This window comes from Artibeus jamaicensis, unplaced genomic scaffold (assembly GCF_021234435.1).
Source record: "Artibeus jamaicensis isolate MK-2021 breed Jamaican fruit bat unplaced genomic scaffold, CSHL_Jam_final contig_196, whole genome shotgun sequence".
Lineage (NCBI taxonomy): Eukaryota > Metazoa > Chordata > Mammalia > Chiroptera > Phyllostomidae > Artibeus > Artibeus jamaicensis.
In genome coordinates, this window is record NW_026521401.1 from 2,671,344 (window position 1) to 2,694,614 (window position 23,271).

The 23,271-nt window shown below is 41.3% G+C and overlaps 2 protein-coding genes across 3 annotated transcripts; one reads left to right on the forward strand and one right to left on the reverse strand.

The window, feature by feature from the left end:
- Positions 1-220: 220 nt before the first annotated feature.
- LOC119050802 (T-cell surface glycoprotein CD3 epsilon chain) lies at positions 221-10,323 on the forward strand. The gene is made up of 8 exons (XM_037147335.2): positions 221-326; positions 430-536; positions 2,747-2,767; positions 3,923-3,937; positions 6,953-7,174; positions 8,014-8,181; positions 8,723-8,769; positions 9,647-10,323. The coding sequence occupies exons 2-8, from the start codon at positions 488-490 to the stop codon at positions 9,701-9,703; spliced, it is 579 nt and encodes a 192-aa protein (XP_037003230.1). The 5' UTR covers positions 221-326; positions 430-487; the 3' UTR covers positions 9,704-10,323.
- A 4,146-nt stretch (positions 10,324-14,469) lies between these two features.
- Positions 14,470-17,413, reverse strand: LOC119050808 (T-cell surface glycoprotein CD3 delta chain). 2 transcript variants are annotated; one of them, XM_037147346.2, is made up of 5 exons: positions 17,187-17,413; positions 15,683-15,901; positions 15,138-15,269; positions 14,803-14,846; positions 14,470-14,620 (listed from the first exon to the last, which is right to left on the reverse strand). In XM_037147346.2, the coding sequence occupies exons 1-5, from the start codon at positions 17,254-17,256 to the stop codon at positions 14,555-14,557; spliced, it is 531 nt and encodes a 176-aa protein (XP_037003241.2). In that variant the 5' UTR covers positions 17,257-17,413; the 3' UTR covers positions 14,470-14,554. The 2 variants fall into 2 exon arrangements, with proteins under 2 accessions (XP_037003241.2, XP_037003242.2); XM_037147347.2 differs by having other exon boundaries at positions 17,202-17,409.
- Positions 17,414-23,271: the final 5,858 nt, after the last annotated feature.

Sequence of the window (23,271 nt, forward strand, 5' to 3'; positions counted from 1 at the left end):
AAAGTACTTCTCTCTTTTCCTTTCACAGCTTGTGTTAGAGGGGGAGTATCGGAGAAAGGGGCCCACAATGTGGAGGTACATTGTGCAAGGCCCCAGCAGTTAAACTCCATATATTTCTCACCGTACCTTCAGGCTCTGCCAGTCCTGTTTGTCCTATGGAAGTATATGGGGCCCAACTTTCCCCAGCCAACACAGGTGGCTGCCTCTGCCTCAAATGTTTCCAAGTGACGTTGAACCCCGTCGGCCCACAGGCCCCTCCACACTTCCTGTGTGGGGTTCAGAAATCTGCCTCCCCTCCCAGCCCTAGGTGCCTGCTTCGGAAAATGGTGAGTCTCCCTTTTACAAAGCTCCCTTTTTCACCCAAATGTTGGAAGCAATGGCCACAGGGTCCTCATCTTTTTTTAAAAAGTCCTTCGGTTTCTTTTTCAGAAGTAATCAGCCAACTGGCCTCTGCCATCTTAGGTTAAGTTAGACTCCAGTGAGAAAAATGCAGCCGGGGAATCTCTGGAGAGTTCTGGGACTCTGCCTCTTATCAGGTAAGTAAGATGGAATGAAAATGAGTGGTGTGTATCTAGACCATGGCAAGGCTCACAGCCTAAGCTGGTGTTGCCCAGTGGAACCAAGGGCATCGTGGACTAGAAGATGTAAGGAGCTGTTTCTGCAAGGCTACCATAGGGAACTGGGGCTGAAAGCTAATGAAAAAGCATGCCCCAGGGGCCTCAGAGACCTTTCAGGGGACAGCCAAAGAAAGCAGTTGGGATGATTATATCTACAGAAAATAAAGTGATCTCTCTGCCTTCAAGAATGAGGTCTTTCTGTCTATGAACTACCCAGCTCTTAAGAATTAATACAAAAAAGCCTTGGCCACGGTGTCCAGTTGGTTGGAGTGTCGTCCTCTACACCAAAAGGTTTGGGTTTGATCTCCAGTCAGGGCAGCAGGGCACATTCTTAGGCTGCAGGTTCAGTCCCTGGTTGGGGTGCATGCAAGAGGCAACTGATCAAGTTTCTCTCTCTCTCCCTCTTTCTCTCTCTCCACCTCTCCACCTCTCCCCACCCCACCCTCCCAAATCAATGGGCATATCCTTGAGTGAGGATTTAAAAAAGAAATACCAAAGAAATTAGAAGAGTTAACCATTACTCCTTGTTGTGAGGAGACTATGTAGTTGAACCCAAACTCTGCACAGGATGCAGCAAGCTTTGTGTGTAGGATAATAAAACACTTCATAATTTCCGTTCTTTTCAGTTAATCAAAATGTTCATTTAGTTTAGTTTTGTTTTTTTTTTGAAGCAAGGTGGAGCAATTGATAAATAACCAAGAGCATTTCCAGTGTCTCATATAGCATAAATAAAATTTCTTTAAAAGATTTCCATTTATTGAGTTCCAGACAACTATGTAAAAAAAACTTTACATGTGGTAATGAATTTAATCCTTACCTCCATCTTGTGAGATAAACATTACTTCTTCTATTTTTTAGATGAAACTGATACTCAAAGAAGTTAAATAATTTGTTTACAATCACACAGTAAGTGCTAAAGCTGATTTTGGAAATTAGGACTACCTGTCTACAAGTCCTGTGCTCTTAATCATTGCACTATAGGAGGCAGCATGGCTTGCAACGGTTTTGTTTCAGGGCCCTAGGAAATGCTTCCCAGCTGGGCCTCCTATTAAAGCCACAGCCATATCTCCTCTTCCTGCTCCATCTTGAGTTTCTCGAGCTTGCATATACACACAAATCACCTGGGGATCTTGTTAAACTGCAGCTTCTGCTACAGTGGGTCTGAATTAGGGATTGTGATTCTGCATTTCTATAAGCTGTCAGACTTATTAGTCTGCTACTTGTCCAAAGAACAGGTTTGGATTGCCAAGGGGCAGGGTTCGGGTACTGCAGGGAGTAGTCAGGCATTTTTTTAGAGGCCTATAGTATCAATTATGCTTTGCAGAGAGAGAGAGAAAAAATGAATGAATGAATGAATGAATGAATGAATGAATGAATGAATGAATGAATGAATGAATGAGTGAGTGAATATCAAAGACCCAAGTTCTAAAGATTTGGCACCATGGTAATGAGAATGTGCCCATTATGCTCTGGTATTGGAGAGGGGCAAAGGGGTGCAGTCTCTAACACAGTGTAGAGGCTATTGGTTTAAAGAGAGGTCCAGGTACACAGAAAACTTTCAGGCCAATCAAGGGAAACTTGCTCTGAATCCCAATTATTGCTGAGTAAGGGAATCTGACGGGCCCAGTGGAAATGTGACCAGGCTCTTCAGTGCACAAGCTGCAGCTGATGAGTAATCAGAGTTTCATATATTTTCATCTGTCTTAAGTGCAAAAGAAATGGAAAAACTGAAACATCAGACAAGCAGGAGCCAGAGACGGAACAAGAATCCCAATGCTTGTACCCAACCAAGAGCTTGTGTTTCTTTCACAGAAACCAACTTTCAAAATGAAGATGTAGCTGCAAAATTTTGTTGCTATTTTTCCAGTCACCCAAAAAGCAGCCCCAGCTTTTTCTAACTTCTGTTTGTCAAATATTGTGTTTTCATGTTTAATACTAGATGCTTTCTTGCTCTGTTTCATCCCAAATTAACCAGGAATTTGTGCTACTGGAATGATTGATCTAGCAGTGTTTGGGCAGGACTTTAGGTGTTCAGAAGTGATCAGACAAGACCACAGCACTTTTTCTGCTTGGAATTTCAGGCACTCACAGATTTACTAACTCTTTTTTTCTTATTATTTATTTTCTAGTTGGTGCTTTCGGGCAAGAAGGTGAGATATACTTTGTTTCCTTTTTATGAAATCAGCCCCAAATTCTTTGTATTTATGCGGGGAGCTTTCTCTAGACCTCACACAGAGCTTCCAAAGAGACCAGTAAAAGGAGTTTCTACCATTTTCTCTTTACCTTTTCTTCATAAGTTTAGTGATAGTTTTCACTATAGCCAAGAATAGAGAAACATCAGAGATCATAGGATATAATAAGTTTTAACTATTCCAAAAGAAAAAAATGAGACTATTAAGTTGAAAATGCCAACAGTTTTCATGCCAACAGTTTTGCTTGCACTTGATATTTGATGTGAGATTTTGTAGAGGGCATGTGGATTGAATGAATGCATGGGATGCAGCATTTGCGTGCATATTCAGAAACTCATGTCCAAGAACACTGGATGTGTGCATATGTGCTCATGTGTGCGCATGCATATGAGTGTGCCTGGCCTGGACTTAATTCCTCAATCAAAGCAGTAGAGTCAAAGAGAGTGTCCCAATATTGGAAACCTTCTTAACTTTTGTGTTTAAAGATAGCCATGGTGCCAATCTACATTCTAGTGCACTTCCTAATTTGTAGTGTCCTTAGGATCCCCCCTTTTTTTGCCATGCAGCATTCTTTAATGTTACATTCTTGACAAATGGTATATATCGAAAAGCACTGATACATTTCAGTATAGCTCATCTCTTCTGCATGCTATTGCCATTTAGAGTTGATTTTTGTTCAGCATTTGATTTATGTTCAATATAGATCTGTTTTAGTGCTTGCTTTGGCAGCACATATACTAGCTCTGTGTTTCCCAACTTTACTGAGATAAAATTGACATAATATGGTGTGTGTGTGTGTATATACATATATACACACATGTATATATTTGGGGTGTATATATATATGATTATTATGTAGAATAATCATATGAAATTATATATATGAAATATGTAATAATCAGTGAAGTGATTATTTAAAATTCATTTTTATAAATAGCAATCAGCTGTTTAATGTAGGATGTAGGAGCTGAAACAGCTTTTCAGCCATTAGGGAACTTAAAGAGCCATTGTTATTTTAAGGTTGAGAAAAGAATCTTAACCCATGGGAGCAGGATCTGACCTTAGTCAATGATAGAGGTATTGCTAATGGTTTCTTATTATTTTCTTTTTCAGAGAATGAAGATAATGGTAAGAGGATTTTTGTACTATGCAACTTCTTTTCAAATGGTCATAGAGGACAATCATTGTAATAAACACTAAGAACCAGAATGATTAGAGGAAAAGCACAATTATCTTTCATTAGAACATGTATGTGAAGTGTCTATGTTTGTTTGTTGCTGTCATGTTTAATCATAGCTGAGTATGATAGGTATCCCTCAGTATGTGTTCCAAAAAGAAGATATATGTGAGTATGGGGTAAGGCCACTACGAGCTTTTGTGTAAATCATGAGTTCATTTAATGCAGAAACGGTATCTTATTTACCTGGCCCAGTGCCTGTCACAGAACAGGTGCTCAATGAATATTTTTTAGTGAACAAGTGATTATAAACATGAATAAATCATTAATTCCCTCTCCTGAAGAAGCCAATGGTCTTGTGTAAGAGATAAAAATTGGTAGTATAGTGTATCACATGCTATGATGTGTGTAGAGACAGAATAAAATAAAATATAAAAAGAGGAGTGGTCAACTCCACAGAGAGTAGTTGAGGAAAGCTCCCCAAAAGAGATGATTCTTGAGCCAAGTTTTTTTTAAATGAGCCTGTATTTTAGGGAAGAGGAGTATTTTAGGCAGAGGAATTAAGGCTATGTAGTATGAGGTTAAGAGTCTAACTCTGAAGTTATACTGCCATCATCAGAATTCTGGCTGAATTCATATCTGATACTTGCTGAGTTTCTTTGAATAATTTATTTGACTTCTCTGTTCCACAGAATCATCATGTGTAAAATGAAAATAATAATGCCACATAACTTGGATTGTTATAAGGATTGAATAAAAAATTCACCTAGAATATTATCTGACATATTGAAGGCAGTTAGTGAATTTTAGTTATTATTACCTGGGAAGCATGCAGACTAAATAAGCATTAAAGTTTATTGAGCATGTATGTTCTAGGTATTGCTATAAATATTTTACCTGAATGTCCTCTGCTAACATCCTTATTCTACAGATGAGAAAAGCAAGTTTAGAAGATAAATAGTTCAATCACAAAGATAAATGTAAATGTAGACTTAGCTGATACTGAAGCTCACATTCTCAAGCATTATAAAACACTGTCTCTGGATATGCATAAAATTTTTCTGAGCATATATCCTATTTCTAAGCATAAAATTCTAGTCCCTTGTATGAGCATGTAGAAGTCTAAGCTCTGCTATTAAATTTGTGGCAATAAAAGTTATGAACAATTTTCTTTACATTTCCTTTTTTATCAAACACACCAAGAAGATGCCTATTTACTTTTAAATTCTTTTATTTATGATTTCTGCTTAATAAACATTTCTAAAAATATCAGTGCTGAAAAATTATTTCAAAGTCAAAATAATATTGACTATAAATTTTTATTAGACTCAATTCCCAATTATTAGCAAATGGACAAACCCAGAGAATGACTTGTTTACATTCTATATAATCTCAGCCAAAGAGCTACTTGAGCATCTGGGTCAGAACTCAGTTCTATTCTTCATTGTAGCAGACCCTTATGAAGGAAAGGAAGAAAATAACTAAAGTTTTTCTTAAGTATTGCTATGCCCCATCCATTTTTACTTTTATAATCCATTTAATTCCCACAGATACCTCATGAGGCAGATGTTTTATCTCCATTTTCCAGATAAGAAACTGAGGCTTAGAAAAGTTAAATGACTTGCTCTTGGTCATACAATCTAAGGCAAATCTGGAATTCAAATATAGGACTTCTGACTCAGTCTAGCAATCTGTCCGCGATAGCATACTACAGAAAAACACCTGCAAAAGAGAGAAGACTATCTCTGAACACCACCACCTCTCTTCCTTTCCAGCTGTCATATTCAGGCTCAAACATAGCCTGGTGCTGCTCAGTGTCCCAACTACAAGTCTTCCAAGAAAGGAGGATACACCCCAGCCCCACACGCCTGGGGCAAAATTGCCTGCTATGGGGAACACGGCTGGATCCCCAAATTTTATCATGGATTTCAGTTGTCCACACCAATAGTTTCTCCCTCTATCAAAAATAATTGAGAGATGATTACACTCAGCAATATTTAAATTAAAGACACTCTTTGTTGGAAGAGCCATTCCATTAAGAAGTATATACTGTTTCACATAATTTAAGGGCAATAACATAAATGTGGTACAGAATAAGGAGAAATACGTTTGATCTCTATTATGAGAGATGCTGTTAGTTTTAAGAAACAACTTCTGAATAATGAAAAATAGGTAAGCCTAAGAATCAGTGATACAAAAATATGAAAGCCTTTATCCCTGAGAAGGCCTTTCTGTATCGATCTGGAATATGGTTCTTACTAATGCAAGAGGATAAGCTTGAAGACTTTTAAAACTTTTTAGCTTTAGGATTTGGAGACTTTTTGAGCTTTAGTGTATCTGATGTATTCTCAACTTGATGTATCTCAGTTGTTATCTTGTAAGCTTACCTCTTCTGGAATCCTTGGGGATAGTGGCCAGTCCTACTTGAAAAAAAAATTTTACCTACAATTTGAACTTAAACCAAGGTTATTTCCCTACACTCCTTCCTTTTTTCACTTTCAAGTCAATTTCCACATACTCTAAAAAGTAAGTTTATCATTCTTCTAGGTATTCCCTATCTGAGGATTCTCTGTTCTTGAGATTATCTCTCTCAATAACTTCCTAAAAGAGAAGGAATTGATTGAGAGAGACAATCTCAAGAACAGAGGTCCTCCCCACATTATAGTTTAGAAACACTGCAAATAGGGATTTTAATAGGTTTTTCTTTACTTCCATTCTCCCTTTCCCCAGTCTCCATGTCCATGCCTACACTTTAAAGTCACTCTCAAAAGGTTCTCTAGTCCTGCTCTGGGTAACTTCCCTCCTACCCATTAGCCAGCAGAGTCCCCATTGACAAGAAAATTTGAGACCTAAAAGACAGATGATTTTTTTTGCATTTGGTTGTTTCTTTGGTTACTAATTTTCCTCTCCTGAACTCTTAGTGGTTTCTTCTTTCAATTTCCGTTCTCTTCTATCCCATTCCTCAGAATATAAAGTCTCCATCTCCGGAACTAGGGTAGAGCTGACATGCCCTAAGAATCTTGAATCTAAAATAATAAAATGGGAACACAATGGTGAACCAAAGGCTCAAGAAGGGGACAACCTAATACTAGAAGATTTTTCAGAAATGAAAAACAGTGGTTACTATGTCTGCTACAGTGAAAGCACCTCGGAGAAGAATCGCAATTATCTCTACCTAAAAGCAAAAGGTAAGATAAATCTCCAATGCAAGCACTATAAGACTCTCTAGGAAAAACCATTTCAAAAGGGCTTCTCAATTATTTCCCCTAACCCCACTCAGTCCCCTGGCATCTTTATGCCTCTCCTACACTCAATACTGGGACTCTCTTGGGCCATACAGCATCAGCGTTTTCTGAAATATTGACTAAATACCAATATGGGACTGTCTAGGTAAGCTCGGTCAGCACTTCTAAAACAACTTCCCAAGAGATAAGATTGGGTCATTTGGGTTACAGCACTCCAGAATTATGGCATACCGATATGAGTTGATCAGATGCTTTACCCAGAGATAAATTCTTCAGAAGGATTTTCAAAAAAGACTCAAAAATACTATAATAAAATGTCATAAGCTAAGGCATAATAATAAATCCTAATGATAGCTAACATTTATTGCATGCTTATTAAGTTTCGAGCAGTATACAAAAGACTTGCCAGAGATTTTTTTCATGTAATCCTCTCAACAACTATGAGTTAAGTACTATTTTATTCCCATTTTATAGATACAGGAACAGAGTCTTTGAGGGCTGAAAACACATTTCACAATTCTCACAGCTAGTGAATAATAGAGCTAGAACTTAAACCCAGACTCTCTGACACCAGAGCTTCTATCTGTAACAGTCAAACTTTGCTTATAGTTATAAACATATTGAAAGGGAGGGCTCTACTCTGGCTATTGTCAACATGTGAGTATTGAAGGGATAATCACCTTCATTTTTTCATTTCTCATCTCCAATGTCCTTTTGTCTTTCTTTCTTGGTGATTTTTCCTCTTCTCCCATACGCCTTCCGCCTCTCCCACTGCCCTCCAGTGTGTGAGAACTGCATAGAAGTGGATCTGGCAGCAGTAGCTGCAATCATCATAGTCGATATCTGCATTACCCTGGGCTTGCTACTGCTGGTGTATTACTGGAGCAAGAATAGAAAGGCCAAGGCCAAGCCTGTGACCAGAGGAGTAGGTGCCGGCAGCAGGCCTGGTGGTAAGAAACATGGAGTTGGGTGGGAGACGATTTCCATCCTGGGTCCGGATAGACAGCGAATCCACAACTGGGTCAAGACAGCTTCTATGGAACATTCACTATGTTGCCACAATCTCAACAGCGGGTTTCACATCTCAGATTATTCTTTTCCTTCCCACCTTAGAAAAGTGCAAAAATATTCAGTAACAGGATAGGCTTCCTCAAATGCCTGTTAGTGTTCTGGAATAATCAGATTCTACCCCAGTCTGTGGTGAGAGAGACTTTGCGACATTAGTTTCTGCCTTTTCCTTTCCCTTACTCCATGAGAAAGGAAAAAGTGGAACAACTTTGAGCTTAAAAAAAGCCACAGAATGATAAGAACAGTAGGTGGGGGCGTTAGCAGTGGGATAAAAGAAAGAAATGAGAAAAGGTGGCTGAAATGGAAAAGGGGGATTTAGAGGAGAGAACGAATAGGTTTGCCATCCTCGATCTGGGTCTCATTGCCACAAGATTGGCTTTCCCACATGTAAACAGTAAATCTTTCCCTTCCTCTTCTCTGCAGGACAAAACAAGGAGAGGCCACCACCTGTTCCCAATCCAGACTATGAGGTAATAAGGAATAGACTGGGGAGACAGGGTCTTTCTATGGGAGAAGGGGACAGGCAGGACTGCTCATCTAGCCCGCCAGACACCTTAAGCTCCCCTTTGGGGCTCTAGGACAATTCACCATGTGCCCACCTCTGCCTCCTTCATGGTAAAATAGGGCTATCTCAAGGTTGCCCAACCTCTATTACCACAAAACAGCTGGGTGGTGGGGGTGGGGTGACACTCTACTTTCTCCAACTTACTTATTCATTAGGTGAGATATAGCCATGGGAAATAACACATATGTAAACTCTAACATGATTAACTCAGGACTTATGTGCCACCAGCATGCACTGATTCAGTCATACCAGTTGTTGAATTAGTAAAATACCTCACTGATAAGAAGCCCCAAGTTTCCCTGTCCCCAGCACATACTGCTAAATGTCACAGCTGCTCCCCACTGAACTGCCTCCTGATATGACTAAAGAGATAATGTCTGGCAAAGCAAAAAACCACCAGGATTTTTCTGATTGGTTGCTGTGCACATACTACAATTGTTAAATATTTTGAATATCATACTTGAACAAAGTCAACACATATTTATTGAGCACCAGCCAAGCATATAGTATTCACTTTCCCATGAGTGACTTTATTTAATTCTGACAAAAGCCCTGAAAAGTGCATCTTTAGATTCCCATTTTTAATGTAGGAAAGCTGAGACTCACAGGAGGCGACCAGATCAAGTCTTTTACCAGTCAATGCCAAGTTAGAGTTCCAGCCTGCCTCCTGACTCCTAGTCCACAGTTCTTTCCACTGCACTAAACCTAGATGGCTGGAGTCCCATCTGTCTTAGGAACTACTTCCTTCCATCCTGCTGACCACCCCCTCTATTCACCTCTAGCCCATCCGGAAAGGCCAACGGGATCTGTATTCTGGACTGAATCAGAGAGGCACCTGACAGCTCCTGAGGACACCGCATCACCCATTTGGCCCAGGCTTGGCTCCTTCATCCCCAGGCACCCTGCTACTCCATTTCCTGGACAAGTCTTGGACTCCACAGGAAAACTGTCCCTCTGCCTAGTGTAGAACTAACTCACACCTGCAGCCTTGTCCCCTCCCTCTTTTCAGTCTTCCTCGCTGGATCCTAGTCCTAGGGTATTGCTGCTTCATTGTTCTTTGAAATATCATCGCTACACACCCCCTCACACCTGGCCTACACTCTTGTCAGGATATTTATTTCTGCTACTCACTGCCACTGCCAATTCCTTTCTCCCCTGGTGAATGTTACTTCTCCCTTCGGTGCCTTCCTTTTCCTGCCTAAAAGTTGCCCCCAACCCTAACTGTTCCATTTACCTTTCTACTGTTCCAGCTCTCTATCGACCCTCTGTGGGAATGCACTGCTGGGTGAATGTTGGCAGAGGTCTTGAGCCCATCACAAACATTGGCCCAGAGCCAGCTCTTTGTTTTCTCTCCCCTGTCTGCCCTGTAGGCCCCTGGGTGGTCATTTCCATCTCCATAAGTGTGCTAGGCTCCTTGTCAGCTGGGAGAGAAAAGAAATAAAGTGTGTGGCTAAAAGAATTGCTGTCCCTCTTCTCTGGGAAGCCCTTAGAGGCTACCTTGTTTTCTGAAACAACTCCAATCCTCCCTACCTTTGACTAAATTCTCAGCTGTGATCCCAAAGGCAAGGACTACCTGTTTTCACAGTGGGTAAGGCATTATCAGAAGCTCTCTTTAGAGAGGAGGATATTAGGGAATAATTGAAAGAGAGAAAGAGCCCTGGCTAGTGTAGCTCAGTGGATTGAGTGTGGGCCCATGAACTAAAGGGTCGTGGTTTGATTCCCAGTCAGGGCACATGCCTGGGTTGCAAGCCAGTTTCCAGTGGGGGATGCACAAGAGGCAACCATACATTGATATTTCTCTCCCTCTCTCCTTCCCTTTCCCTTCTAAAGATAAATAAATAAAATCTTTTTAAAAAGAAAGAGAGAGAATAATTAGTTATTTGACTAACTTCTCTTGAAGAAAAACATCAAGGGTGGTTGAGACTGATGTGTCCCTGACAACGTGGTCAGTTCAGGGACCAGTGTGGACTCAATGGATGAGACTGAAACAGGGGTCTTAAAAGGCAGATGAGGGCAGCCACTGAGAAGAGTAGAAGTACAAAAGGGCTGAAGGCCAGGACATAAATTTCCACAAGCTGTACCACCAGCCAGGTGACTTTAGGCACATCACTTAATCTCTTAGTGCCTCTCTTCCATCATCTGAACATTAGATATGCTGAAAAGATTAAATCAATTAATCCAGGTAAACTGGTTACCAGGGCCTAGTTCCTAGTAAGATCTAAAAAAAAAATCACTGAGGTCAGATATTGTGTCTGTCTTATTTTCATAACTGCATTCCTACTGCCTAGAACAGAGCCCGGCAATCATAGGGGCTTAATGTTGAGTGAATGTGAAGAAACAGCTATATACAGTTTGATACCAAGTAGACAGCAGCATGAGTAATCATGATTTGGGGTGATGTACACTGCTATAAACACCTTCCCTGATAGGACTAATCAAGATGTGATTCACACCTTCTGTCTCAGCAATGGCTTTCATAGCTGATGAAGAGAACTAGGCACACTTCTATTCCAACTTCAAAATGTAAAAGAAAAAAGTCTTTAATACTTTGCTTGCTTTTTTCTTTTGTTGATTATGTTCCAGTTAAAAGTGAGATCATATAGCCAGAGACACTGAAAATAAGACAATAACAATCTGACAGTAACCAGAGAGGATGTAGGAGGAGATAATGGGGGGAAGGTTTTTCAAAAACTACTATAAATGACACATGGACAAAACCAAGGGAGAGAGTGGAAGCAAGAAAGGGAGGTGGGTTTGGCTGGGGTTAGGGAGAGTGGAGGGATGAGATGCAGACAACTGTAACTGAACAACAATAAAATAATTTAAATAAATATGTTGAATTTTACCAATAAAAAATCTTTAATACAATCAGTTTGATATCAAAAAGTATTTTTAATTATAAAAAGTTATCCAGAAAACAATTATAAAAACTTTTAAAAATATTTTACATATTTATTTTTTAGAGAGAGGGTAAGGGAGGGAGAAAGAGTGGGAGAGAAACATCAATGTGTGGTCGCCTCTCATGTGTCCCCTACTGGGGACCTGGCCTGCAACCCGGGCATGTTCCCTGACTGGGAATCGAACCGGCGATCCTTTGCTTCACAGGCCCGTGCTCAATCCACTGAGCTACACTAGCCAGGGCTAAAACTTTTTTTATATTTAAGTGTATTTTATTGATTATGCACTAAAAACTGTTTTTTATAGGATAAACTTTATTGTAAATGAACAGTTAAATTTCTATTACAATTTTGGTAGAAGTTTTCATAAATGAAGAATGTTTGTCATATAAAGAAAAGGAGAAAAGGGAAGAAAAGAAAGAGCTGCAGAGCTGGGGCTAGGGGAAATAGGGGAAGGAGGTGACATCAAGCAGGCACCACTCCCTCCGCTATAAGAGGCAGCAGCCTGCAGCCAGAAGCAGCTGCGGTTTAGTAGCCCGGATGTGGGCTGTGGGTGGAGCGAGGCAAGAGAGATACAGCAGCAGCAGCCAAAGGCCAATGCGGGAGGGCTTCTTCCTCAGTCTTCTAGGGCACACGCCCAATTTACAGAGAGGCGTCCAGAGCACTGAGGATCTGTCTTAGTCCAGCTCAAGCCAGCAGGCGCTCTTCTCTCCCATCTGCACTCAGAAACCTCCCTGCTGAACACAGAGCTATTTATGTGTGTCACCAGGACTGAAAAAGCAGCCCTCCACATACACTCAGCCTTGGGCTTGTGGCTACAGTTTCTATTGGATGATACCTGTTGAAACACTGCTTCTTTTCCTGTAAGCACTCAATGCTTATGCTCACAAGGAGTCTCCATGATGTTGACCTTCACTAGCTACTAATCAGGCTGGCCCAGGGGTGGAAGTTTTGGCCCAGGTATATTTGAGGATGCCTGGTCAAAGGAAGGTGTGGCTCAGGGTGATAAAAGCAACAATAGCTAATATTTAGTGAGAATTTGCTATGCTCCAGAAATTATGCTTAGCACTTTACATGCACTATCTCAATTAATCCTTATGACAACTTGACAGGGTATATGTTGTTGCCCTTGTTTTACAAGATGAAGATACAGGGGGTCAGAGAGGTAATGCCATTTGCCTGTAAAGATGTATAGCTAGGGAAGAACAGAGCTGGAATTAGAAGCCAGTATTATCCAACTCCAATGAACAGTTTCCCAGGACCAACTGTGATGATAAATAACTCTCTCCATTTTCCTGACTTAAGAGCTCTGTATGTAATTGTTTAGGTATTCTTTCAATGAGTGCTTTTCTAATCACTCGTGTGGCAGACCAGCACTGTGCTAAGTGCTCAGGTGATACGAATAAACGGTTTCAGTCTTCCAGGAACTGGCAGTTGTATAACAGTGCCAGAGCATGCAGAAAGTTAAACAACAGAAGAACACATGTGATTATGCACCCATGAGTGCTACAGACAGTGTTATAGGTGTTTTGAGAAGGAACTGAGAGAGCTGAAGGGGTTGGGAAAGCAACATGGGTGAGGAGATACTTGATCTGGGCCTTAAAGGGAAGGATGGGTAGAATTTGAAGACAAAACAGAAAGCGCTCTACTCACTAAATATGAAATAGATAACCTAGATAGCTCTATAACTATTAAATAAATTGAATTTATAGTTAAAGCTTTCCACAAAAAAAGGGGGGGGGAACTTGGTCTAGAAAATGCCCAATCTCATTAAATGTTCCTGAAGTTCATTAAATTACTCTTACTCAGAGAATAAAAAGAGGGGTTCCCACCTACCATAGACAGAACAGGCATAAAGGATACAAGACAGTAAGTGGTCTCAGTTCTTCCTCTAAACCAGAGATTCTCTGAATTGGGATTGTTTCAGAATCACCTAGGGACTACATTTCCTGGAATGGGGTCCAAGTGTCTGCATTCTTAATAAGTCCCTCAGGCTCCCAGAGTTTCAGAACCAAAACTAACCCACCAGCTGAAGACGACATCTACTGAAAATATCCTAAGCCCCAACCCAGTCTCAAACTCCAGCTTTCCAAGTGAGTAGAGAGGAATGATGTGTTTTAATTGGTGAAAGTTTTCTGATGCTAGGTTATCACCCATGCAAAAAGCAGGGGTGGGGCAGGTTCTGCAGAAAGGTAGACAAATGGTACTTAAGGGGCCTAGGCTGGGACCTCCCCGCAGCTAGTGGCTTCACAGAAGTCAAAAAGCCAAAGCCAGCCCCTTAGCAAGAGGGGGACTTTCTCATACAAGCATCTCTTGATAAGAAGTTAGTCCCAGGGCTCTTAATGTCTCTGCCACCTGCACTCATGATGTCATGGAAAGTTCCGTGTGGCTGGGTCCCTGAACACCACAGCCGCCCTCAGCTGTGGTAAGGAAGCCAACACTCAGAAAGGGTTGTGATAGGGCCTGACTGGAGGCAACAAGTAGCCGGGGGAGTATGGTGGGGCATATTCTGCACCCAGGGAATCCACCAGGTTAGAAACACCAGTGAGCCAGGATGTAGTGAGAGACTGCCCATCCCACTGTCCTTGTGGGGCAGAGGAAGAGAAGCAATGAATTAAGAGCACAAGTAGGCAGAGAGGCAAGAGCCCTCCCAAATCAAGATACATCCTATGCCTTGCCCCAAAGCCTTGAAAAGTCCAGGCGCCTGCTGAGTGGGAGAAGACATCTTTATTGGCTGAAAAGGAGAGATGGTACAGTTGGTAACTGATGTTCCATAAGCCATCAGTCTTGGGTTTACTTGTTCCGAGGCCAGTTTTCACCAAGACGACTGTACTGAGCATCGTTCCGATCTCTGAGAGGCTAAGAGATAAGAAGGGGGCAGAGTCAGGACTCTCCTAGGGAAGACCTCCAGCAGGTCCCTGGCCTTTCCAGACCCTACCCCTAGTGAATTCCCCACTAAGACTCTTCACACACCTAGTGCCAATTTCTCCTTCCCCACTAATTCCTTCCTTCCATTCTCATCTTTTCTCCTCAGGACTCACCTGATAGAGTTGGTCATTCCTCCATAGAGCTTGAGTGTCAGCAGCTAGAAGAACCAGGGAAACAGAGTTATAAAGGGTCATAGGAGGATGAGACAATGAGATCCCATGAATACTACAGGGAAAATGCATCTGGTCACACCCTCAGAAGTCTGCACGAGCAATATGGGTGCATGAGTTCTTTCAATAATCAGTTGTAAAAATCCTTATGAGATGTCAAGAGTGAGTCCCACATGAGATACAACCCACTCTAGCCCTGTTCGTTAGTAGGTGCATACTCACATCCACCCCACAACACACACACACACACACACACATGCTCTGTCCCTTCCACTTACTCCTAGAGAGCCTTCCAGTCTCATGTCCAGCAAAGCAGTAGACTCCCAAAGCAAGGAGCAGGGTGGCAATGACATCAGTGACAATTATGCCTGCCAGGGTAGCTGAGTCCAGCTCCACACAGTTCTGGCACACTGAGGGAGGGAGACAAGAGATGAGGTGGAGTATCTTCAAGATCAGTAAACCATCCCTGCCTCCCAGGGCAGCCCCAAGACTTCTCAAGCCAAGACCTGAACTTAGGATCCTTGGAGAAAGGCTTACTCTTCATCCCAACAAATCCCTCGGTAGAGCCAAGAAGTAGTCTCAGCTTTGCAGAAAATTCAACAAGGCAAGGCCAAATCCCTCTTCCAACAAGGCCCCTACTGCTCTTTCTAAATCAGTTAAGCTCTCTTCAACTCTGACGGCCCCAAAATCTGCTCATATCATTATAAGAGTGACCCCAGTTGGTTTAGAAAATAGATTGGTCCACTACAGCTCCCACAAGCAAGAAAGTTCTGAAATCCAGAGGACCCATCCATTCCCACCCAAAGGTTTAGGAGGCACATACTTCGATAATATACTTGCACAGTATATGTTTTGAAGCTGTTTTCAAGCGTCACATTGCACTCATACAATCCTCGTGGGTCCAGGATGCGTTTTCCCAAGTCCAGAATTTTATTGTCTGAGAACGATTTCCCCCTCGTTCCGCTCAGCCATGTGATGCTGTTATTACAATTCAAAATCACTTTGTCCTCAAGTTCCTCCACGACTTTCTGCCCAGGGCTCACTGTGGGGGGATGGAAAACCCACTATTGTAGCCACCTCTTTGGACTGCCCCAAAGAGGGTCTTCTGAGGCTCATGCTTAAGAAGGTCCACTTTCCAACAACTACCAAAGGCCAATAATGGTTGGGAGTATGAGAGAAGTTAGAATGAATTACCAGCCTAATGAGTGGTCCAGAAGGAGACCCAAGGAAAATAGCATGTAAACATTTTTAGTTGTTCTACCCTAGCTTAAGGGGATGGGGATAGAAAAAATATTTTAATATATTTTGATTATGCTATTACAGTTGTCCCATTCCCACCACCCCCTTATTCCCTTCTGCCCTGCACACCCCCTCCCACCTGCATTCCCCCCCCCTTTAGTTCATGTCCATGGGTTGTACATATAAGTTCTTTGGCTTCTACATTTCCTATACTATGAAATATATATATTTCAAATCTATTCTTGAGGCTCCACAAAATCAAGTCCTGTGGGGAGTTTAAGGGCACCATTCTAGATCCACTGAATTGCTTTTTTGGACAGCATCTCCACATTCCAGAGGCACTGTGGAATCTATATTCTCCCTGAGCTTTATACTCAGTCACCAGTTTGGATACAACAGCATCTTCTAGAAAACTGCAATGCCTCTGAAGCAGGTCAGAAATATAGGTGTGTATACTCAGAGAGACACAAGTACATCAGATACTCATGTCTTCCTTGGGAATCTGTTTCCAATGCAAATGCTGAACGTCCCAAAGCAATTGACTCCTAGAGTAACCATTCATCCCTGTTTGCCTGGGATTGAAGGGGTTCCTGAGACACAGGACTATCAGTTTTAAAACCAGGCAAACATAAATGAGCTAGTCATTCTCCTACCTCAAATCTGCCCTCCCTTATGCTCAACCTAAAGTTAGCTTTTCTCTTAAAGCATTCCCCTGAGTGCTCGGCATGGCTCCATGAAGTGACATAATGATGACCTAATGACCAAGAGTCCTGAATCCCAGAGGCTATCTACCCTAAAAGAACAGTAGTCCCAATGTCAGCCCTAATCTCAGGCACACAGATACTGGTAACATCTCCTATGGATCTCTGGCTTAAGGCATTCAGAGAGATACTGAAGCCAAGATGTAGCCCTAACTGGAATCTGTCAAAGCCAAGAGACTGCTTCCTATATCTGTCACTACATCCCAACCCTGCCCACCCTAACAACCCTGCCTAGTGAACTGAAGCTAGCACTGAGAACTTTCAAGTGGACCTCACTCCCAGGGGTGAGGCCCTCTCAGATTCTCTCTCCAAGATGCTTCCACCCACCTAGAGAAGCTTTACCTTGGGAGAGGAGGGCAGCCAGTATCAAACCAGCCAGAAACCTGGCGTGTTCCATCTTCCAGAAGTCATGTAGTAGACACACCCAGGTCACAGAACTATTAGCCAGCTTGAGAGCTGCTCTCCCCCAACCGACTCACAGTACCGGAAAAAGGAGAGGGTGGGGGAGGAACCAGAAGACTCCTATTTCTCTGCTCTCTGCCATTGATGAAGGAAGACTGTCAGGGTACAGTAGGCTGTGGGTGGAGTAGGAAGGAAGCAAGTGCAAAATGCTCTTCCTGAGCGGGGAGCTTGGGTTGGAATGAAAGGAAGAGCAGAGAAGATGGAAAAGGTTGCCTAGAGTTCTGGGAAGTAAAAGGAGATTTAAAATGGTCCCTTCCTGAGTCACTGATGAAAAACAAAAATGTCAGAGTTTCTGTGAACAACTACACTTACCACATAAAAACTTCCACCTCTCAAAACTTGAAAGAAGCTGTGAGCCCCATCCCATACCAGCTAAGTCGCTCCCACTACTGGTCATTCTTGGGACCCTGGCCTCCTTGAGCAGCTTGGGACAACAAACTAAGTAGTATTTACCAGAGGGAGGTTGGGCTCTAAAGCCCCACCAGCCAGAGATTTGAATTCTAGCTCCAACACTACTGTCTACCCAATGGGCTGGGGCCAGTCATGGAATTTTTCAGAATCTAATTCCCTCACTATCATGATAAGGTTTAAGTTCTTTTGCCTAATTTTATTTTTTAATTACAATTAAAATTCAATATCATATTAGTTTCAGGTGTACAGAATAGTAGTCAGACATTTGTATAACTTACAAAATGATCTCCCCTCCCTAGTAAGTCTTGCACCCACCTAACACCATATATAGTTATTAGAATATTATTGACTATATTCCCCATGCTGTACTTTACATCCCCATGACTATTTTGTAACTACCAATTTGTACTTCTTAATCCCTTCACCTTTTTCACCCAGCCCCCCAACCCCCCTCCTATCTGGCAACCATCAGTTTGTTTCTATTTTGTTTGTTTATTTAATCTGCTTTTAAGATTCTACATAAGTAAAATCAACCAGCATCTGTCCTCTGTATGACTCATTTACCCAGCACAATGCCCTCTTGGACCATCCATGTTGTAAATGGTAAGATTTTATTCTTTTTTTATGATCTGTAGTTATTGCCTTCTTATCAATCGATTTCTGATTGTTTTTATAGTTCCTCTCTGTTCCTATTCTCTTGCTCTCTCGTATGTTGATGACTCTCTATAGCATTGTGTTTGGATTCCTCTATTTTTTGTATTTCTGTTTGGTTTGTGGTCTCCGCATGCTTCATATATACCAAACTACGTTTATAGAAGTCCATTTTAAGTTGATTGCTGAAGTTCAAACACATTCTAAAATCACTACCAATTTTTTTAAATATTTTATTTATTTATTTTTTGAGAGAGGGGAAGGGAAGGAGAAAGAGTGGGAGAGAAATATTAATGTACGGTTGCCTCTCATGCGTCCCCTGCTGGGAACTGGCCTGCAACCCAGGCATGTGCCCTGACTGGGAATCGAACCGTGATACTCTGGTTCGCAGGCCCACGCTCAATCCACTGAGCTATGCCAGCCAGGGCCCACTACCATTTTTATTCACTTTCTCCACATTTATGTTTTTACCATTATTGTTTCTTTTGTGTGTTCGTGTGTGTCTCTTAATTTACCATTGTAATTACACGTGATCTTCCTAATTTTGCCTTTTAGCCTTTGTATTTGCTCTAGTGTTGGTTGATTCACTGCTTTTGTCATATGTCTGCCTTTTCAGTGAGCTTTTTTTCTTTGCAATATTTACTTATTCATATTTTTTATTTTCTTCTTCTTCTTAAAGGGTCCCTTCAACATTTCTTGTAATACTAGTTTGGTGGTGATGAACTCCTTCATTTTTTTTCCTAAGTTCTTTTATCTATCCTTCAATTCTAAATGATAGCATTGCTGGGTAGACCCTTGCTTTCATCACTTTGAAAATATTTTAGCATATTTTATGCTAGTCCCTGTGGCCTGCAAAGTTTCTGTTGAGAAATTGGCTGCCAATCATATAGCTCCTTTTCTCTTGCTGCTTTTAAGATTCTCTCTTTGTCTTTAACCTTTGACATTTTAATTATGAAGTGTCTTTGTGTGGGCCTCTTTGGGTTAATCTTGTTTGGAAATCTCTGCACTTCCTGGATTTGTATGTCTATTTTCTTCACCAATTAGGGAAGTTTTTCATTATTATTTTTTTCCAAGTGTATGTTTATTATATATTTAATTATATTTTATCGATTATGCTATTACAGTTGTCCGATTTTTCCCCTTTGCTTCCCTCCACCCAGCACCTCCCACTCCCTCAGGCAATCCCCTGACCATTGTTCATGTTCATGTGTCATGCATATAAGTTCTTTGGCTACTCCATTTCCTATATTGTACTTTACATTCCCATGGTTATTCTGTGATGACCTTTTTGTACTTCTTAATTGCCTCACCTCTTTGCCCATTCCCTCACACTCCCCTCCCATCTGGCAACCATCAAAATGCTCTCCATATCCATTATTCTGTCCCTTTTCTTCTTGTTTGCTTAGTTTCTTTTTAGGTGCAATTGTTGGTACATATGTATTTATTGCCATTTTATTGTTCATAGTTTTGATCTTCTTTTTCTTAATAAGTCCCTTTAACATTTCCTGTAATAATGGTTTGGTGATGATGAACTCCTTCAGTTTTTTCTTGTTTGAGGAACTTTTTATCTCCCCTTAGATTCTAAATGATAGCCATGCTGAATAGAACAATCTTGTATGTAGGTCCCTGCTTTTTATGACCTTGAACATTTCTTGTCAATCTGTTATAACCTTCAAAGTTTCTTTTGAGAAATCAGCTGACGGTCTTATGGTTGTTCCCTTGTAGGTAACTAACTTCTCTTCTCTTGTTGCTTTTAAGATTCTCTCTTTATCTTTAACCTTTGGCATTTTAATTACTATGTGTCTTGGTGTGGGCCTCTTTGGGTCCATCTTGTTTGGTATTCTCTATGCTTTGTGGGCTTGCATGTTTATTTCCTTCACCAGGTTAGAGAAGTTTATCAGCATTATTTTTTGAAATAGGTTTTCAGTCCCTTGCTGTTTTTCTCCTCTTTCTGGTACCCCTATGATGCAAATGGTGTTATGTTTTATGTCTCATAAACTATCTTATCTTGAAAAATTATCATTTTCTTTTTGCCATTCTGATTAGGTATTCTCTGCTACCTTCTCTCCAAAATCTTGATTTAATTTTCTGTTTCATCTCATTTGCTCTTGATGTGCTCTAAGGTACTCTTTAATCATAATAATAATGAACAAAATGCTTGATGCCTGATGCATTATGTGTACTCAGTGAGAGTTAGTTATCAATAACAATATGATTAACTTGTAGGCAGACTTGAGCCTTCCCAGGAGACAAATGGACATTTTCCCTCTGTAGCCAATAGGGATCTGAAACTCTCTACACTGCTGTAGTTGGACTGTAATTACCTGATGGCAGAGATCATGTATGTCTCACTCATTTCTATATTTTCAACACTCTTGGCTTGTGCCTGGCACATAACAAGAGCTCCATACATTTTTATTGATTCACTGACTGACTGGCTAAGAGATACAAGGCCTGAGATCCTGAAAATGTATGGCCTGTCTTTTTTTTAAGGTATATTTTATTGATTATATTATTACAGTTGACCCATTTTTTTCTCCCTTTTATCCTCCTCTGCCCTGAACCCCTCTTCCCACCAGCATATCCTTCCCCTTGGTTCATGTCCTGGGTCATACATGTAAGTTCTCCATTTCTTATACTATTCTTAACCTCCCTCTGTCTATTTTATCCCTACCAATTATGCTTCTTATTCCCTGTACCTTTCCCCCATTCTCCTCCCCTCCACTGATAACCCTCCATTTCTGTGATTTTGTTCCTTTTCTAGTTGTTTGCTTAGTTTGTTTTTGTTTTTGTTTTTTTAGGTTCAGTTGGGGATAGTTGTGTTTCTTGTCACTTTACTGTTCGTATTTTTTACCAACTTTTTTTCCCTAGATAAGTCCCTTTAACATTTCACAGAATAAAGGCTTGGTGATAGTGAACTCCTTCTTTCACCTTATCTGGGAAGCACTTTACCTGCCCTTCCATTCTAAATGATAGCTTTGCTGAATAGACTAATGTTAAATATAGGCCCTTGCCCTTCATGACTTTTAATACTACTTTCCAGCCCCTCTTGACTGCAAGGTTTCTTTGGAGAAATCAACTGATAGCCTATGGGAATTCCTTTGTAGGTGCCTCTATACTTTCCTCTTGCTGCTTTTAAGATTCTCTCCTTATCTTTCATCCTGTATAATGTAATTATAATGTGTCTTGGTATGTTCCTCCTTGAGTCCAACTTATTTAGGACTCTCTGAGCTTCCTGGACTTCCTGGAAGTCTATTTCTTTTGCCGGATTAGGGAAGTTCTCCTTCATTATTTGTTCAAATAAGTTTTCAATTTCTTGCTCTGCCTCTTCTCCTTCTGGCACCTCTGATTTAAATGTTGGAACATTTAAAGTTGTCCCAGAGGTTCCAAAGCCTCTCAGCTTTTTGAATTCTTTATTTCTTCATTTTGTCCCAATTGGATGTTTATTTCTTCTTTTTGTTCCAAACTGTTGATTTGAGTCTTGGTTTTCTTCCCTCCACTGTTGGTTCCCTGTACATTTTGCTTTATTTCTCTTTGAATAGCCTTAATTTCTTCCTTTATTTTGTGACAGTACTCAATCATTTCCAAGAGTATCCTGATTACTAGTGTTTTGAACTCTGTGTCTGTCACTTTGTTCTTTTTCTGGAGCTTCGATCTGTTCTTTCATTTGGGCCATATTTCTTTGTCTCAGAGCAGCTGTTACACAGTGAGGGGAGGGACCTTAGGTACTCACCAGGGCAGGGCCACTCACTTCACTGCATTGTGACATTGTATGTGGGGGAGGGGTCAGAAAGGGAACAATGCAGCTTTCTTGGCTCTTGCCCTCCTTTCAGTCACTTCCCTGACTTCATTCAAGCACGTTGTGCCGTTTCAGGTGCTGGTTCCCAGGTGAGTGGGCTTGTGTGTGATCTAGGCTCTATGATGGGCCCCTCCAACAGACTCTCCTGTGAGACTGGGAGTTTCTCCTGCCACTGCAATCTCCACATATTTTTACAGCCAGAGGTTTTCAGGCTTTATTTTCCCATGCTGGAATCCTGGTTTGGCAGTCTGTCTCATTCCCCAGTTGTTCCTCTGGCTTATCTGCACATAAATATGGAATATCCCAGTCTGCCAGCCACTGCCTCATACTCCCAGTCTGCTAGCTGCCACCTTGTCACATGGGCTCTCCATCCAGCTTCCCATCTCCACACCTCCTACCCATCTAGATAAATGTTTCTTCTTTAACTCCTTGGTGTCAGACTTCCATATAGTTTGATTTTCTGGCAGTTCTGGTTCTTTCATTTTTTAATTTAATTTGTTGTTACCTTTTTTTTTTTCAAAAGCATATCTACTTATACCTCCATCTTGTTTCTGCTTCCATATCTCTGGCCTGTCTTGATGGAAATGTCTACCTATTTTTTTCCAGGCAGTCACTTCTTTGATGTTTTCATCTCAAAAAGACAGTAGAAAAAAATTCCTGAGGTGGCTTTCTTCTCAGAGCTCCATCCCTGAGCACCTGAGCAATCTTACATAAATTTTTTAGTTCTAGCAAAAACTAGCAACAAGCACCAACTGGCTGAGATACTGGCAACAAGTGGTGGCAGAGACATTTATCTCCTTCATGAAGAAAGGAACCCACATCATTTACTACCCAGCATCCAAGGTTGTTCTCAATGCAAGCCAAAGTCTCTGAGATGGGAATCCAGCATTCTCTCCCTCTCCCTCCTCACCACCTCACACACTTCAGTCCTTAAAGGAAAAGCAAGAGGCATCTGCACCTGCAGCCCTGCTGAGGCTCCAGCTGCCCACACTTGAAACCGAGGGTGGAGACTTAGTTCTGGCCTTCCTGCTGGGGCCCCAGCCTTAAGAATGCTGGGCGGAGCCAGGCTAGCTATTTTGCTGGCTGGCT

Bases quoted from the DNA above. Each gene is read 5' to 3' on its own strand.
- LOC119050802 (XM_037147335.2), top strand. From the start codon at position 488: ATGCAGCCGGGGAATCTCTGGAGAGTTCTGGGACTCTGCCTCTTATCA. The intron at 8,182-8,722 runs GTAAGAAACATG...TCTTCTCTGCAG, and splicing joins TGCCGGCAGCAGGCCTGGTG to GACAAAACAAGGAGAGGCCA. The intron at 8,770-9,646 runs GTAATAAGGAAT...ATTCACCTCTAG, and splicing joins TTCCCAATCCAGACTATGAG to CCCATCCGGAAAGGCCAACG.
- LOC119050808 (XM_037147346.2), bottom strand. From the start codon at position 17,256: ATGGAACACGCCAGGTTTCTGGCTGGTTTGATACTGGCTGCCCTCCTC. The intron at 15,902-17,186 runs GTGGGTGGAAGC...ATCCCCCCACAG, and splicing joins CCAAGGTAAAGCTTCTCTAG to TGAGCCCTGGGCAGAAAGTC. The intron at 14,621-14,802 runs GTGAGTCCTGAG...CTTATCTCTTAG, and splicing joins GGAATGACCAACTCTATCAG to CCTCTCAGAGATCGGAACGA.